This window comes from Prionailurus bengalensis, chromosome D1 (assembly GCF_016509475.1).
Source record: "Prionailurus bengalensis isolate Pbe53 chromosome D1, Fcat_Pben_1.1_paternal_pri, whole genome shotgun sequence".
NCBI classification, from domain to species: Eukaryota; Metazoa; Chordata; class Mammalia; order Carnivora; family Felidae; genus Prionailurus; species Prionailurus bengalensis.
Window position 1 is genome coordinate 111,673,423 of NC_057346.1, and position 14,925 is coordinate 111,688,347.

Below are 14,925 nucleotides of genomic sequence, written 5' to 3' on the forward strand. Positions count from 1 at the left end.
ATGACCTCAAACAGAAACCCTGTACCTATCCAGCAAGAACTCCCTGTCCCCTCCCCGCTGCTCTCAGCCCCCGGGAACCTCTATGCTTTCTCTACGGATTTGCAAATTCTAGACGTTTCATACACGTGCAGTCGTACGGTTTGTGTGCTTTTGGGACTGGTGGCTTTCAGCATCGGGTGCTCAAGGTTCACCCGTGTGGTGACAGGTCAGGGCCCCGTCATTTTTAGGGCTGTACGACATTTCACTGTGTGCCCACCGCCCACATCTATCCACCCACCTGTTGACGGACACGAGTTCTTTCTGCATTTTGGCTACTGTGCACAGGCCTCGTCCAGTATGCTCAATGCTTCGTGGGCACCCGGCCAGCTCCCCGGAGCGGGGGTTCCGCCTCTTTCTAGGTGGTGCGCGTGGTCACTTCTTGTCACCTGAGTCCTCACAGCCGTCCAGCGAGGCGGGCACCGCACGCCCGGCTCCGTCTGGCTCCAGAGCCGAGCGGTACGGCCGGAATCCGTTCCGCGTCCCGGCGCGTGGATGCGCCAAAGGCAAAGAACGTGGAGGGCGGATCCCGTCCTCAACTGTGTCAGCACGAGGACGGTCCTCAGAAGTTCCTGGCGTGGCCTCGGCGGGAGTGCACCCCACGCTCCGGGGCTGGCTCCCGCCACCCCTCACACCCGGCATCACGGTGGGGGGGGGGGGGGCGCTGCTGCCCACTCGCGAGGCCCCGTCCTGCAGGGTTGTGCCCCCTGCTGTGCACGGAGGGCACTACGGGAGGGAGAGCCCCCCAAGGGTGGCCGGCATGGGGGGGGGGGGGGCGCCTCCGCCTACAGAGCTGTCTTCTTCCTTCCCTCCCCTGCCCACCCCCCTGCAGGGAGGACCTGACAGGCGACTACCCCCCCCTCCCCATGACTCCCCGACCCCCCAAGCAACTCCCCAGGACTCTTGCCGAAGAAAGCATTCACTCCTGTTCCACAAAAGGTTGTATTGTGCGACTTACAAGCCCTAACTGTTCTTTGGGAGGAAGGCCCTGCCTCCGGGAAGGACACAGAACAGGGGACCTTGCCATCGGAGAGTCCCTCTCCCCCACTGGCTCCCCCTGTCCCGGGCCCACTTTGGGTTCAGGACCTGTCGTCCCTCCTTGCCTGGGGGGTTAGCTGGCCTGACTCCCGGCACACAGATCTGGGCGGCCCCAAAGGCTTCTGGGACAGGCGGCTGCTTCCAGGACCCACTTGGGAAGCCCTCCCGCCCCTCACCGCTCCAGGCTGCCCACTGTCCCTCCTCCCGTCCCCGCTGCCCCACCCTTGGTGAGAGCGCCACCTCCCTGCACCGCAACCCTCCTTTCCTGCTGGACCGAGAGCAAAGGACAAGAACAGGGACTCTGGGCCCAGAAGGTTCGAACCCCAGCTTCTTGAAAAACCCAATCACTAGACACAGGTATACTCGGAGATGGGGTCCACTCGCTTTCTGTCCACCCACCTTGCCCAGAAGTGGAAGCCGGACTGTTTCTCTTGGCGTGGGCTCCCGGGTCCCGGCTGCGCCCCCCTCCACACCCTCAGGCCCCACCGCCTGCGCTGGGGTGGAGGACAGCCAAGAGAACCACAGTGTCCCTTGCACAAGCCTCCAGGCTGCAGCCCCGGGAGGGCCGGGCTTGTAATTCTTCCCGAATTCCAGGCTTCTCTGGCTCCGGGAGGCTGGCTGCTTAAAAAACTATGCTCACAGACGGGGGTTCAAGCTACAATGGCCTGTCACGGGCACGCGGAGATTTTACGTCACAACTCAGAAACCCGGTCTCCGGAAAACGGGAGTTTATTTTTATACTCTGTAAATAGGAGCTTCGCGATCAACACAAACACGGAGCGATCTCAATGGTGTTCACCCGGAGGACAGTCTGTGGGTTCACGATAACTGGAAAAGACAGACAAGAGGGTCACCGCTCGGCCACGGATTCTGCCGCTGTTCGTGAGCTGTAGTGAAACCCTGCTGCTGGGCCACCCGAACTTTCCATGGGGTTGGCCTCACACCGGCTCTCCCCAGGCGGCAGGCACGTGTGGGCCCCGCCGGCCACCTGCCGTGAGCGCGTCATGGCGGGTGCTTTCCTCTCTGCCCACACGGCCCACGGGCACCATCAGACACAGCAACACCAGGGCCTGGAGGCCAGGAGCGTCCTGGCCTGGGGGCGGACGGCCCGTCTGCCCGAACCTGGGGCTACCTGATGGCGGCAGAGTGTAGGAGAGGCTCCTCCTGGCCTGACCTGCGGGGAGGCCGGCCTACTGGTTCGGGATATTTTAGTGACTCCCCACTATGAACAGCTTAGGCAGCCCTTACGGCGTCACCAAGGACCGTGGGTGCTATGCGCTCCCGGAGGCAGGATTCCATAGCCCGCGCGTCCCAGCCACGAGGAGCCCCCACCCTGTCAGTTAACCGGGCAACGGAAGGTGGCCGTCGACTGGGGCAAAGAAGGGTGACGTGTGGGGGTCAAAAAGAACGGGGCGGCACGGGCCAGGCCTCGGCTGGGCGCTCCCCCAGGCCGGGGGGCAGAGAGTGGGTAGTGCCAGCTGGACTGAGACCCAGGCGGGTCTCCTCCAGCCTGGGGCCTCCTCCCTGTGAGCCCAGGTGCCCTCTACCCTGGATGCGTGGAGCCCGGCACCCACACCAAGAGGCTGGGCGGGGAAAGCCGGCCTCCTGCCCTCGCTCGGGGGACGCTCTCGCCTTCCTGACCCCTCGCATCGCACCCTCTGCAACACTCCTGCAGCGCGCTCCAAAACGCCCCGGGATGAGGCCTCCTCTCCCCTTCCCGCTCACTGGCCGCTGAGCCCACCCCACGGCCCCTCTCTTCCCTCATGTGCTGCTCACGAGCCCCTGCCTGTGCACCCACGCGGGGGACACGCACAGGTGACACGCACGAGTGAGGTCTCTGCTGTGAAGTCACCCCCCAGACTCGCTGCTCCCAACTCCACCCTGGGTCTCCCCGACCGCGCCAGGGTGCCTCCTCCCTGCGCGGCTCAGGCGGTCGGCCACCGCGGGTCAGGGCCTGCCTTGTCCCGTCGTCCCCACGCTGCGAGCTGCCCGAACCGACATCACGCGGCTCCCCCGGTCCACGGTGGGCTTTGCTTCTTCCCTCTCCGACCTCTGACCTCACCCCCTGCCACCTGAGGGGAGCCTGAGGCTCCCGGGCCCTCCCTCTGCACCCCTCCACCTGTCCGTCCCCCTCAGACCTGTGAGGCCGGGCAGAGCTCCCTCCCCGGGGTGTGGCCGCTGTACCCCCGGCGGAGCACGAACAAGGTGCCAGCCACACTTTCTCTAACTTACCTTTCTTCTTCCTGTAGTTTTTCCTTCTCTGAAATTTCATATTGATCTTTGGCCATGATTCTGTCTTTTCAATGACTGTGGCTTCTACCCGAACGAGATCCTTTCTAGAAGACAGAAAATACCCTTTTGATTATTTAAGTTTTACTGTTGTGTGTGTGTGTGTGTGTGTGTGTGTGTGTGCGCGCGCGCACGCGCGCGCTATAAAAGTGATATGTCCTTTTCCCTGCAGACATTTTGAAAAGCACGTAGCAGCCTGATCAAGATCAGTGCAGAAAGGGCAGGGCTGGGGGGACTGGCAAAGCAAGTGAAGAGGGATAAACTCCCAGTGATGAAATAAATCAGTCACGGGGACGTGACTACAGCAGAGAATACAGTCAATAAGGCTGTAATCGCTTCGTGTGGTGACAAACGGTGACCAGGCCCGTGGGGGGGGCGTGCACTCTGCAACGTATGAAGGTACCACACGCCTAAAACGAACGCCGTGGCGTATGTGAATTATACAATTCAACACCATAAAAAAAGAATAGCGTCAGGGTGCCTGGCCGGCTCAGTCAGTGGAGCACATGGCTCTTCATGTTGGGGTTGTGAGTTCGAGCCCCACATTCGGTAGAGTTTACTTTAAAAAAAAAAAGAAAAGAAAAGAAAAGAAAAAAAGACAACAGGGGCGCCTGGGTGGCTTAGTAGGTTAAGCGCCCTGACTCTTGATTTTGGCTCAGGCCACGATCTCACGGTTTGTGAGTTCGAGCCCCGCGTCGGGCTCTGAGCCGACAGCAAGGGGCCTGCTTGGGATTGTCTCCCTCTCTCTGCCCCTCCTGCTGCTTGCACGCATGAGTGCACCCTCTCTCCCTCTTTCTCTTTCTCAAAATAAACAAACATTAAAGCAAAACAAAACCAAAACAAAATCAGCAAGAAGATCGCAGCATAGTCCGTCAACAAATCGTAAGGGCCTATGCCGTAATAAGTTAGTTAACGGGACAACGCTGTGGTCCGGAGATCCTCTGCCTGGCGACCCTGCGGTGGCCTGCGTGGGTCCTGGACAAAGCCAACGTGAGCGAGCGTGTTACCCGAGGAGCGGCTTGCCAAGTAACGTGAAGTTGTCGGCTCCCACCAACAGCACCTGCGGAGCGAAACAGACACGTTACCGGCAAGTGACACGAGAGCTCGTCGATCAGGCGGCGACACAAACACCCTGGAGAATGAGACAGTGTGCCGATGGCATGCCGCCGACCAGGCTACCTCATGAGTCGGTGCCTGGGACGGGAGCTGCTCAGGAGCTGGCGAGTGGCAGCTGGGGCAGGAAAAACCGAGTCCTCGACCCGGTGATTTGGTGGCTCTTTTGTTTTTTTTTTTCCTTTTTAACTTTTTATTGGGGGGTGCCTGGGTGGCTCGGTCGGTTCAGCGTCCGACTTTGGCTCAGGTCATGATCTCACGGTCCGTGAGTTCGAGCCCCGCGTTGGGCTCTGTGCTGACAGCTCGGAGCCTGGAGCCTGTTTCAGATTCTGTGTCTCCCTCTCTCTCTCTCTGACCCTCCCCCGTTCATGCTCTGTCTCTCTCTGTCTCAAAAATAAAATAAATAAACCTTAAAAAAAAAAAAAAGAATTCTTGGGGTGCCTGGGTGGCTCAGTCGGTTGAGCGTCCAACTTTGGCTCAGGTCATGATCTCGCGGTCTGTGAGTTCGAGCCCCGCGTCGGGCTCTGTGCTGACTGCTCAGAGCCTGGAGCCTGTTTCAGATTCTGTGTCTCCCTCTCTCTCTGAACCTCCCCTGTTCATGCTCTGTCTCTCTTGGTCTCAAAAATAAATAAAATAAAACGTTAAAAAAAAAAAACTTAACTTTTTATTGGAAGTTATGACATAGACAAGGAGAAAAATGCATAAATCATACTGGGGTACTTTTTTTTTTTTTTTTTTTAAGTTTACTTCTTTATTTCAGAGAGTGCAGAGCGAGCAAGGGAGGGGCGGGGGGGGGGCGGGGAGAGAGAATCCCACGCGGGTTCCACACTGCCATCAAGGAACCCCACGTGGGGCTCAAACTTACGAACCGGGAGCTGAAATCAAGAGTCGGATGCTTAACCGACTGAGCCCAGCGGGGGGTCTCGTTCTGTGGAATCTTTTGAAGCAGCTTGTAATGCTAACCCTGCGCACTCAGGTTCAAGTGTATTTTCTGAGGACTGCGGAATCCCATCCAGCAGCCTTTCCCGGCACGGCCAAGTGTGGCCTCCCAGGACGACCTCTTTGCGCTGCAAGGGCAGGGTTTTTATTGAAGTTGGAGAACCATCTGAAGTTTGACTGGTAAGAAAAATACCTGAGTGTATGAAACTTAAACATCTAAAGGCAAAAAGCGTCTTTTGTAGCAGTGTAAACGGGCTCTTTATGCCAAACGATGACAATCAAAAAACTTTCACGGTTCCTTCAAGGACGATGTGTTTCCTGCTCCTAGAATCTAGATTTCCTAAGTTAGGAATAAACAACCCGTGTTAGGTGAGGCTTTCATCTATGTTAACGTGATGTGTTTGATGTCTTTGGGAGGTGCCTGGCCAGCTCTGTCGGTCAAGCGTGTGAGTCTTGATCTCAGGGTTGCGAGTTCGAGTCCCATGTATAGAGATTGTTAAAAAAACAAAACAAAGCAAAAAGCCTTTTTAGAAGCCTTCACAGATACACTCTTAAAGGCTCCCGTTACTTTAGACATCACAGAGTAAACCCGCTCGTGCTCACGAGCTCATGAGCGGCCACTGTGTCATTAAGGAGAGGAGAGTTCTGAGGGTTGCTGATGTCCAAAACAGTTAATTAGTCCAGCTCTGGGCTCAGATCACAGGCTGGGAGAAGAACTTCTTAGAAACAGAATTTAATGCTCTGCTTGGTGAAATACATAAAGAGTCTGCAATCACAAAGGAAGAAGTCTTAAAGAAAAAACCACACGTGTTATGGTACGTGACGCTAACAGTTAAACCTATCCTACAGAAATGACCTACTGCAGAGAACTTAAATTTTGCATACTTTTATAAGTAGAACAGGCCAAAAACAAATAGAGCCGCCCCAAACAGCAAACAGAATGCTAAGTGATGGGTAGAAACGCTAAGTTCACAGACGGAGCGGTGTAGAATGGCCGGCAAGATCAATCAGTCCCAGGGAAACGCCTCTGAATCCATCAGGGGCGCCTGGGGGGACTCAGTCTGTTCAGCATCTGACTCTGGATTTTGGCTCAGGTCGTGATGTCATGGTTTGTGAGATCGAGCCCCACGTCGGGCTCTGTGCTGACAGCGTGGAGCCTGCTTGGGATTCTCTCTCTCCCTCTCTCCCCTGTTTATGCTGTCTCTCTCTCTCAAATATTAAAAAAAAAAAAAGAAAGAAAAAAAAGCAGCAGCCATCGATTCGAAGGCCAGAGTGGTGTTCCAGCTGAAACATTTCTCCCGTAACATGGGGTTGAAAGTCTACGTGTTCGCCTGGACGCCCATTATGTTCTGTGGGAGCACGTTACGGAGACGGGAGACGAATCAGCACACGTCCTTTCCCCTGCGGAACGTGCTGCCTGCCTCCCTGTGACAGGGTCTCCTGGGTGGGTGGGTGGGGGGGCAGCCGCCCGCCCCTCCCTGCCTGCCACCCTCGGGGAGGATGCTGCTCTCCTGCCCCATGGGTATGCTTGCTTCACCCGCCGACCTGAGGGAGCCTCCCCAGTGATGCGCCCGGGGAGCGGGATGGCACGTCTGGTGACTGTCAGTGACGGTCTCACCTTCTCCAGCCGGATCCTCTCCCCACACGCGACGTCTAATTCATTGTCAATTAAAATCAGGTCCTCGGAGGTCACCTTCCACTGGTGGCTGGCAAAGTGCACCACGGCGAAGAGCCTGCCGTACTGGCCGGTGGCGATCAGCTCGTTCACCTTCCCCACAACCTCTGGGCGGGGGGGGGGGGGGGGGCGGGGAAGAGGGAGAGTCAGGACCGGGCCGGGTCGGTCAGCTACTCATGACCGGATGGCAGCCGCTCCACCCCACCCGGCCCCAGCCGCTGTGACCGTGGTACAGGACCACGTGGCCCCTGCTCCCTCTCAGCGGGACAGGAAGCTTCCCCGGCAGCTGGCACCCTCGAAAGGGGAGCTCACAGCTGGGGGGCTGCTTCCTCTCCCTGCCGCGGGCAGTGTCAGCCCGCTGTTCCCAGGAGCACAGGCGCTCGGGGCACGTGGGGCTTTTCCAGACCAAGTCCCCAACCCCACACGATACCCCGCTCTGGCCTGAGCACTGTCTCTCTGACTCTGGGGAGGACAAACCTTCACCCTGTTCGATTCCCCGTCTTTACTAAGAAAAGGCCAGAGGACTGGCAAAGCGAAAGGAGAGGACGTTTTGCAGGTAAGGAAAAGCTAGAATTATGCCGCATAGCATTGGGGTCTACCTGGAAGCTTCTGCCCACACAGCTCCCTGCTTCCGCCGCCCCGGCTCGGGTCGCAGCCCCTGCGGAGCCCTGACCCACCAGCCTGCGCGGGGCCGGGTGCGCGGGGGAGGAAGACATCCTTCCTGCCCTGAAAGCGGAGTCCAGGCCGGAAGCCGCACCGAGGAAGGGCAGGACGCTGTTTAGCTGGCGCGGCATCTCAAAGACGCCACCCGCTACCCTGCGTGTCTAGCTCTGTAAAAAACACCGAGGGTGCCGCGCCCCCTCATGGCAGCCACGGCGGCCGGCCACCCCGTCCCTCCTCACGGCCACAAGCCCAGGGCGGACACCCGTCCCCACACCCCGACGGTTTCTCCAACGCCCAGGACGGCACGGGCTCCCGCTGCCCGCCGTGCACCCTGTTCTTCTGATCGCGGACAGATCTGTCCCTGACCCTGTGCTCCTACCAGCGGCGGGAAGCACGGATGGCCCGGGGGCCCCTCCCTCACTTACGCAGCCTGCCCTGAACGTGCTCGGTGCTCAGGAGTATTTGCTAAGTGAACGACGGTTTAACTTTTTGTGCTCGGTGGCGAAAATGGGCCTGAGCATTCACACTGGGCCTCAGAGCGCCCGGCGACGCGACGTCCTGCCTGCGGCCAGGTGACCGCCTCTGTCAGGGAGGGGGGCACCGCCCTCCAGCTTCTGCCCCCGTTACCTGCGTGCTGTCTGGTCTCCTCAGCTGGGTCTGGCAGAACAACTTCTGGCCAAGGCGGTGAACTCAGCGACGTTTCAGGAACGTACCTGTAAACCGTTTTCACACGTGTGCGTCACCGTTCAGAATCTGTGAGACGGGGCTGCGCTCCCAAGCCCGGGGGCCGAGGGTGGGGGGGCACGGCAAGTGCAAACTCACGGCCGTGCTGCCACGTGACGACCGAGGACAGGCTCCCGCACAGCCTCTCGGAAGGAGCAGGGATTCCAAGGAACACCCACTAATCACTCGTAATTAAAACGGAATTCCGACCATCTTATTCCAGAAGATCCCCTCCTAGGAATAACCACGCCCCGGGCCGGTGGCCCATCCGGGGAAGCCGGGCCCTCTCAGTGTCCCCAGGGCACACATGCTCGCTCGCTCGCTTGGAGGTAAGGGCTGCAGCGCTGTGCTCCCCACCCCCCAACCCTCCACACGAAGATAAGAAGCTCTCAGCACCTCCCCCCACCCAGCCCACCGGGCTCCTGTGTCTCATCTAGGCACTCGAGGGCCCTGAGGGCAGGACTCCAAGGTCAGGACCGTTTCCCGTGCTCTCCCCCTTCCCCGCCAGCCCGAACCTCCAACTCCCACCCGGCAGGGGCCTGCTCGGCCTTCATGGGGGGACAGGAGCCAGGCAGGCCCGCGTCTGAAGCCCAGCTCTGCCGCCAGAGTAACGCGACCTTGGCAAGTGTCTCACTAGCCCGCGGGCCGGTTTGTCTCACTGAGCAAAGGGGAATAAAAGACCCCCCCACCCCCCCGGGGCCGGGCAGGGTCAGGAGGGTCAGTGTGCCCGGAAGGCTGGGCAGGGGGGACGCGCTCAGGAGCAGCAGCAGTGCCGTCGCGTCTGTCCTGTGCCGCAGCCAGGCGTCTGCCCGCGGCACGGGAGCCGGGAGCACCGGGCCGGGAGCCTGGAGGCAAAGAGGGCCGCGGGGTCTTTCTGACTTCAGGATCTACTTCTGCCTCCAACTACTGTCGCCTGCAAAGCGGGGAGAGCTCGGGAGAGCCCACACTGAATTATTCAGAAGCGTCTTAGAGCTTCTGTCCCTTTGCTGCCAGATGGTGACAGGTCGGCGTTTCTGCTGCAGAGCTCCAGCGAGGAGAAAAGGCCACTCGACAGGCAGAGCCGCCGACTGCGCAGCAGGACCCACGTCGCCGGCGGTCAGCAGGTGCTCAACACAGACCCGTGAGTCAAACGCTCTCCGGGACGGGGTCCGCTGGCCACAAAATTAAACCGGGCTCGTCCGCTGTGCTGACCTCGGAGCACCCAGAGACACGTCCCGGCTCTGCGGCCAGGCAATGACCTCTGACGGACCCGGAGGCGCGGAGTCTGTGCGTGGGAGCCCTGGCCCCCCTGCCGGGTTGGGCGGCACCCCGCTGCAGACTGGCGAGCTGGAGGCCCGTGGGGAAATAGGAAGAATCAGGCAAATTAACTACAATCCCCCTTCAGGGGCTCTCTCTGTAAGCGGATTCTGTCTTTCGACTTCTTCTCAACGTAAGAGAGCCCTGAATGTCTCCATTTCTGAGATCCTGTGACCCAGGGGCAGCTGACACTCTGGGACAACTTCCCGTCCGACAGGCACTGCCCTAAGCTCTTTAGACGTGGAAATTTACTGAGTGCTCACAGGACTCCACCGGGATGGACACGAACATCACTCCCATCTTGCAGAAGAGGAACCGAAGCTCAGAGTGGACCACCCGCCCAGGGACCTGCCCCAGGCTGCGAGAGGCGGGGCCGGGATAGGAGGCGGGGATAGGAGGCGGGGCTTCCTCGCTTTTAACTGCTACTAGGGCGTGACTTTGTCAGATTCACTTCCTGTAGTTTTCCCCAGAGCGTGATGCTTTAATACTGAATCCGCTCTTCCCAGTGGTATTTAAGCTGTTCCTAGAAATTCTGATACAACCTTCCATACTCCCACTTGGAAGTCTCTAACTCGGAGTTAAAAACTTTGCTTAATAAAACACAGCTACGTAAGGCCCGGGAGCACACTCGTCTTCGGGTTTCTTGACGCCCCATCCACACTTACGTCGAAGGTTTTAGAAAAACTTTCAAAAAAGTTACATATTCTCGAAAACCCACGCATGTGCAGTTTTGGCTTTAGAACGACAGTCCCACAAACGAAGGGTCGCCCGAACCCACATTTGGACATTACCCTTGTGGAACTGAAGTGCTCTGTGAACCGAACCTTCGGGAAGCCGACCCCAGGGAAGCTGAGGGGACAAGAAAAAGGGGTAGTTACTGGTATGAAATGCCACAGCTCTTCACAAAGCTAAACACACAACGCTCTTGCTGGTGCCCGAGTCAGACCACCACACTATCACGTGCCTGTGGAATAATCTAGGTCACCGAAGCTAAAAGAACGTCACTTAGTTACTGCTTGTGTGTGTCGAGATGTGCTCATCACACCATCGGAAGTTTTCAAGCAATCTCTACACTCGATGTGGGGCTCAAATTCACGACCCCGAGACCAAGAGTCACAAGCCTCTTCTGACGGGGCCAGCCGCGTGCCCTTGACCGCATCATTGAAAAGAGCCCCAAACCGGAATCCCTCACCCACGCATCCACTCCTTGACCACCAGGGGCCCAGCAGGTTCAGATGCTGTTCTGGGCCTCCAAGACGGCCCGAGGGGCTATTCTCACCCCCGTACTGTCCCTCTCAGATGGAGCCGGTCTCTGTGACCGATGGCACATGGCATAAGCGATGTCGCAGAACTTCTGAGATTAGGTTATAAAAGACTGGAACGGAGGGCTCCTGCCGACAGGCAAGGAGTGAGATTGGAAATGGACTGTCCTGGGGGCGCCCGGGGGGTGGCTCAGTTGTTTGAGTGTCAGCTCACGATCTCACGGCTCGTGGGTTCGAGCCCCGTGTCGGGCTCTGTGCTGACAGTTCGGAGCCTGGAGCCTGCTTTGGATTCTGTGTCTCTCTCCCTCTCTCTCAAAGATAAACAAACATTAAAAAAAAAAGAAAAGAAAAAAAAGAAACGATTGTCCAGCCCCAGCCGACAGCCTGACTGCCATCTAATGAGAGCCAGAACCACCCAGCAAAACTGCTCCCGCACCCCTGACCATCCGAAACGGTATGACATAAAGTTAGACGTCTTTAGCGGCTGGGTTTTGGACTAACTTGTTATGCAGCAGGTGACCAATACACCAAGGGACAAAGGCAGTCGCCCCCTACTGAGTCAAGAGCCTGGAAATGAGATGCAGAGCTTAGGAGCAAAAAGAGCAGCAACTCAGTGACCGTTGAGGGTTTATTTATTCATTTATCTCTGAAGATGTTCTGTTTTTAAAGTTCTTTTGCGGGGGTGTGTGGCTGGCTCAGTTGGTAGAGCATCTGACTTTTTTTTTTTTTTTTTTTTAAATTTAAATGTTTATTTACTTATTCTGCAAGAGAGAGGGAGAGCATGAGCTGGCGAGGGGAGGAGAGGGAGAAACCCAGGCAGGCTGCATGCTCCGTGCAGAGCCTGACGCGGGTCAAACCCACGAACTGTGAGATCGTGACCTGAACGGAAATCAAGCATCGGATGCTTTTTTATTTTTTTAAAAAAATTTTTTTAACGTTTTTATTTATTTTTGAGACAGGGAGAGACAGAGCATGAACGGGGGAGGGGCAGAGAGAGAGGGAGACACAGAATCGAAAGCAGGCTCCAGGCTCTGAGCCATCAGCCCAGAGCCCGACGCGGGGCTCGAACTCACGGACCGCGAGATCGTGACCTGAGCCAAAGTTGGACGCTTAACCGACTGAGCCACCCAGGCGCCCCTCGGCTGCTTTTTTAAAAAACGTTTTTAAAGTTTATTTATTTTGAGAGAGAGAGAGAGTGAGCAGGGAAGGGGCGGGGAGGGAGGGAGGGGGAGAGAGAGAGAGAGAGAGAGAGAGAGAGAGAGAATGAATGAATCCCAAGCAGGCTCCCCGGTGTCAGCACAGAGCTCAATGCAGGGCTTGAACTCTCGAACTTGAGATAATGACCTGAGCTGAAACCAAGAGTCAGATACTCAACCGACTGAGCCACCCAGGGGACCCAACGTTTTTTTTTTTTTAAAGTTTTATTTTTATTTTGAGAGAGACAGAGACAGTGCAAGTGGGGGAGGGGTGGAGAAAGGGAGGAGACAATCCCAAGCAGGCTGCACGCTGTCAGCCCAGAGCCTGATTCGGGGCTGGGTCCCACAAACCGTGAGATCGTGACCTGAGATGAACTCAAGACTCGGATGCTTACCTGACGGAACCACTTCCGTGCACCAGAGTAGACAACTCTTGATCTCAGGGTTGTGAGTTTGAGCCCCATGTTCGGCATGGAGCCTACTTAAATTAAAAAAAAAAAAAAGTTTCCTTTGTATCTATTTTTCTGTTTTCGTTATGAACACACGTTGACTTTTGTCAAATATTTCCTATATCTATTGACGCGTCTTTTTTTTTTTTTTTGAGCTATAATTGACATACCATAAAATTCACCCTTTCGTAGCTACCTGTTAGCAGGTGTTCCCAACTATGGGTCTCTCGGGTTGGTTTCCTCCTCTCCTCTGCTACCTCGCTGCGCCTGGGGTTTAGATCTTGGACCTTCTCTCTCCTGTATCTACGACCACTCGTCTGGTGACTGCACTTAGCTGGATGGATTTGAGGACCACCAGGATGCTTAAGGTGCAGCCTGGACCTGACTCCCCACTTGACCATCTGCCATCACCACTTGCGAGTCTAACAGGCATCTCGAAACCTACAAAGGCTCCAGGTTCCCCCGAGTGCCTGCTTCTCCTCCCCATCTCACGTGACCACAACTTCATCTCTCCAGGTGCTCGGGCCAAAAGTCTCCATCATTTCGGACCCTTCTCTCTCCTGCCTTCACGGCTATTGGCAGTTCCTCCTGGTTCTCCTCTTCAAGAGATCCGGGTTCTGACCACCTACGTTCTCCAGCCCACCTCCACCTCCCGCCTGAACTACCACTAATGTCCTGCTCTCCCCATTACCTCCCTTCTCTGCACAGCAACTAGAGTGATCCTGCTAAAACCTAGGTCGGATCCTGTCCCTATTGTGCTGAAACTCTCCACGAGCCTCCTATTTCATTCAGAGAAAAAGCCAAAGCCCTTGCAGTGGCCTACAGGGCACGGGCAGCGTGATCCCCTCTGTCTCTCTGAGCCCATCTTGTTGTTCATTCCACACCCGCCGCTCAGGCTGCCTGGCTATTCCCATAACATGCCAGGCCCGTGCCAAGCACATGCCCACCTCAAAACCTGTGTTCCTTGACCGTTCTTCCCCTGGAACCTCCCTCCCCTGCAATCCACAAGGCTAATTCCCTTCTTTTCTCTGGGTCTCTGCTCAAACACTATCTCAGTAGAGAGGCTTCCTTGACCATCCAATTTAAAACTGATCCCCTCCCTCCCAACCTACGCTTTCTTTTTCTCTGTAAGACTTATCAGCTTCCAGCACACTATGTAATGTGTGTATTTAAAAAATATTCTTAAAGTTTATTTTCTTGACAGAGTGTCCAAGTGGGGTTGGGTTGGTGGGGAGGGGGGGGGAGGGAGGGAGAGAGGGAGGGAGACAGAGAGAGGGAGGGGGGAGAAGCAGGCAGGAGGGGGAGAGGGAGAGGGGGAGGGGGGGAGAGAGGGAGAGACAGAGGCAGAGAGGGAGAGAGGGAGAATCCTAAGCAGGCTCCACTTTGTCTGTGTTTCTTAAAGTGGGCGTCCAGACTTGAACACGGCATTCCAGGGGTGGTTTTACGTGGGGGTAGAAAGCAGTGGTTTCCAGTGCTTTTGTAAAAACGTTCCTGCCAACTTAAAGCCAAGTTTCACCAGGGCACCTGGGTGGCTCAGATCATGATCTCACGGTGGGTGAGTTGGAGCCCCACTCGCGGCTTGCTGCTGTCTGCTTGTCAGCCCACAGCCCACATCGGATCCCCTCTCTCTGCCCCAACCCCGCTTGCACTCTTTCATCAACAAACAGTTAAAAACAAACAAACAAACAAAAAAAAAACCCTTCACCATTTCCCAGACGGGGACAGGGAAGGTTGGAAGAGTGGCTCGTAGCCTGGGGGCGATGGTAAAGCACAGGCGTCTGGAGGTCTGTATCCCTCTTCCCCCACCTCCCCGCCGTGTGACCCTGGGCAAGTTACCTAAGCTCTCTGAACCGAGCCTCAGTTTGCCCCCCCCCCCCCCCCCCGGGTAACACCGGGCCTGCAGAGAAGTTGAAGGGCTGCGGTCAGCAGCTAAGCTCCTAAAGGACCCAGGATCCGAACCCAGGTTTCACCCACCGCAGGGCCGGTGCTATATTCGCCGCATCAGCGAAAGCGGTCAACACCGAAGGCACCGGGGTGGACACAGACACGCGCGCCCCGACCCCTCCTCTCACCCCGCCGCCCGGGTCTCACCCGCTCCGGGCCCCGACGCGCTCAGGACGCAGCGGCTGCAGGCGGACGCCAGCCGCCCGAGGCCGACCCGCACGGCCCGCGCGGCCATGGCCGCCGCCATCTTCCCGCGGCCTCGGCCGGAAGCGGAAGCGGCAGCGGCGCGAACCTTGTGCGTC

The 14,925-nt window shown here is 57.1% G+C and overlaps 1 protein-coding gene across 1 annotated transcript; it reads right to left on the reverse strand.

Moving 5' to 3' along the window:
- Positions 1–1,787: 1,787 nt before the first annotated feature.
- MRPL21 (mitochondrial ribosomal protein L21) lies at positions 1,788–14,892 on the reverse strand. Its single transcript, XM_043581923.1, is given in 9 exon segments — positions 1,788–1,902; positions 3,307–3,410; positions 4,371–4,423; positions 7,034–7,197; positions 8,381–8,466; positions 10,564–10,621; positions 14,516–14,552; positions 14,554–14,576; positions 14,771–14,892. Coding segments are annotated over 9 exon segments (690 nt in total). The 5' UTR covers positions 14,871–14,892; the 3' UTR covers positions 1,788–1,837.
- Positions 14,893–14,925: the final 33 nt, after the last annotated feature.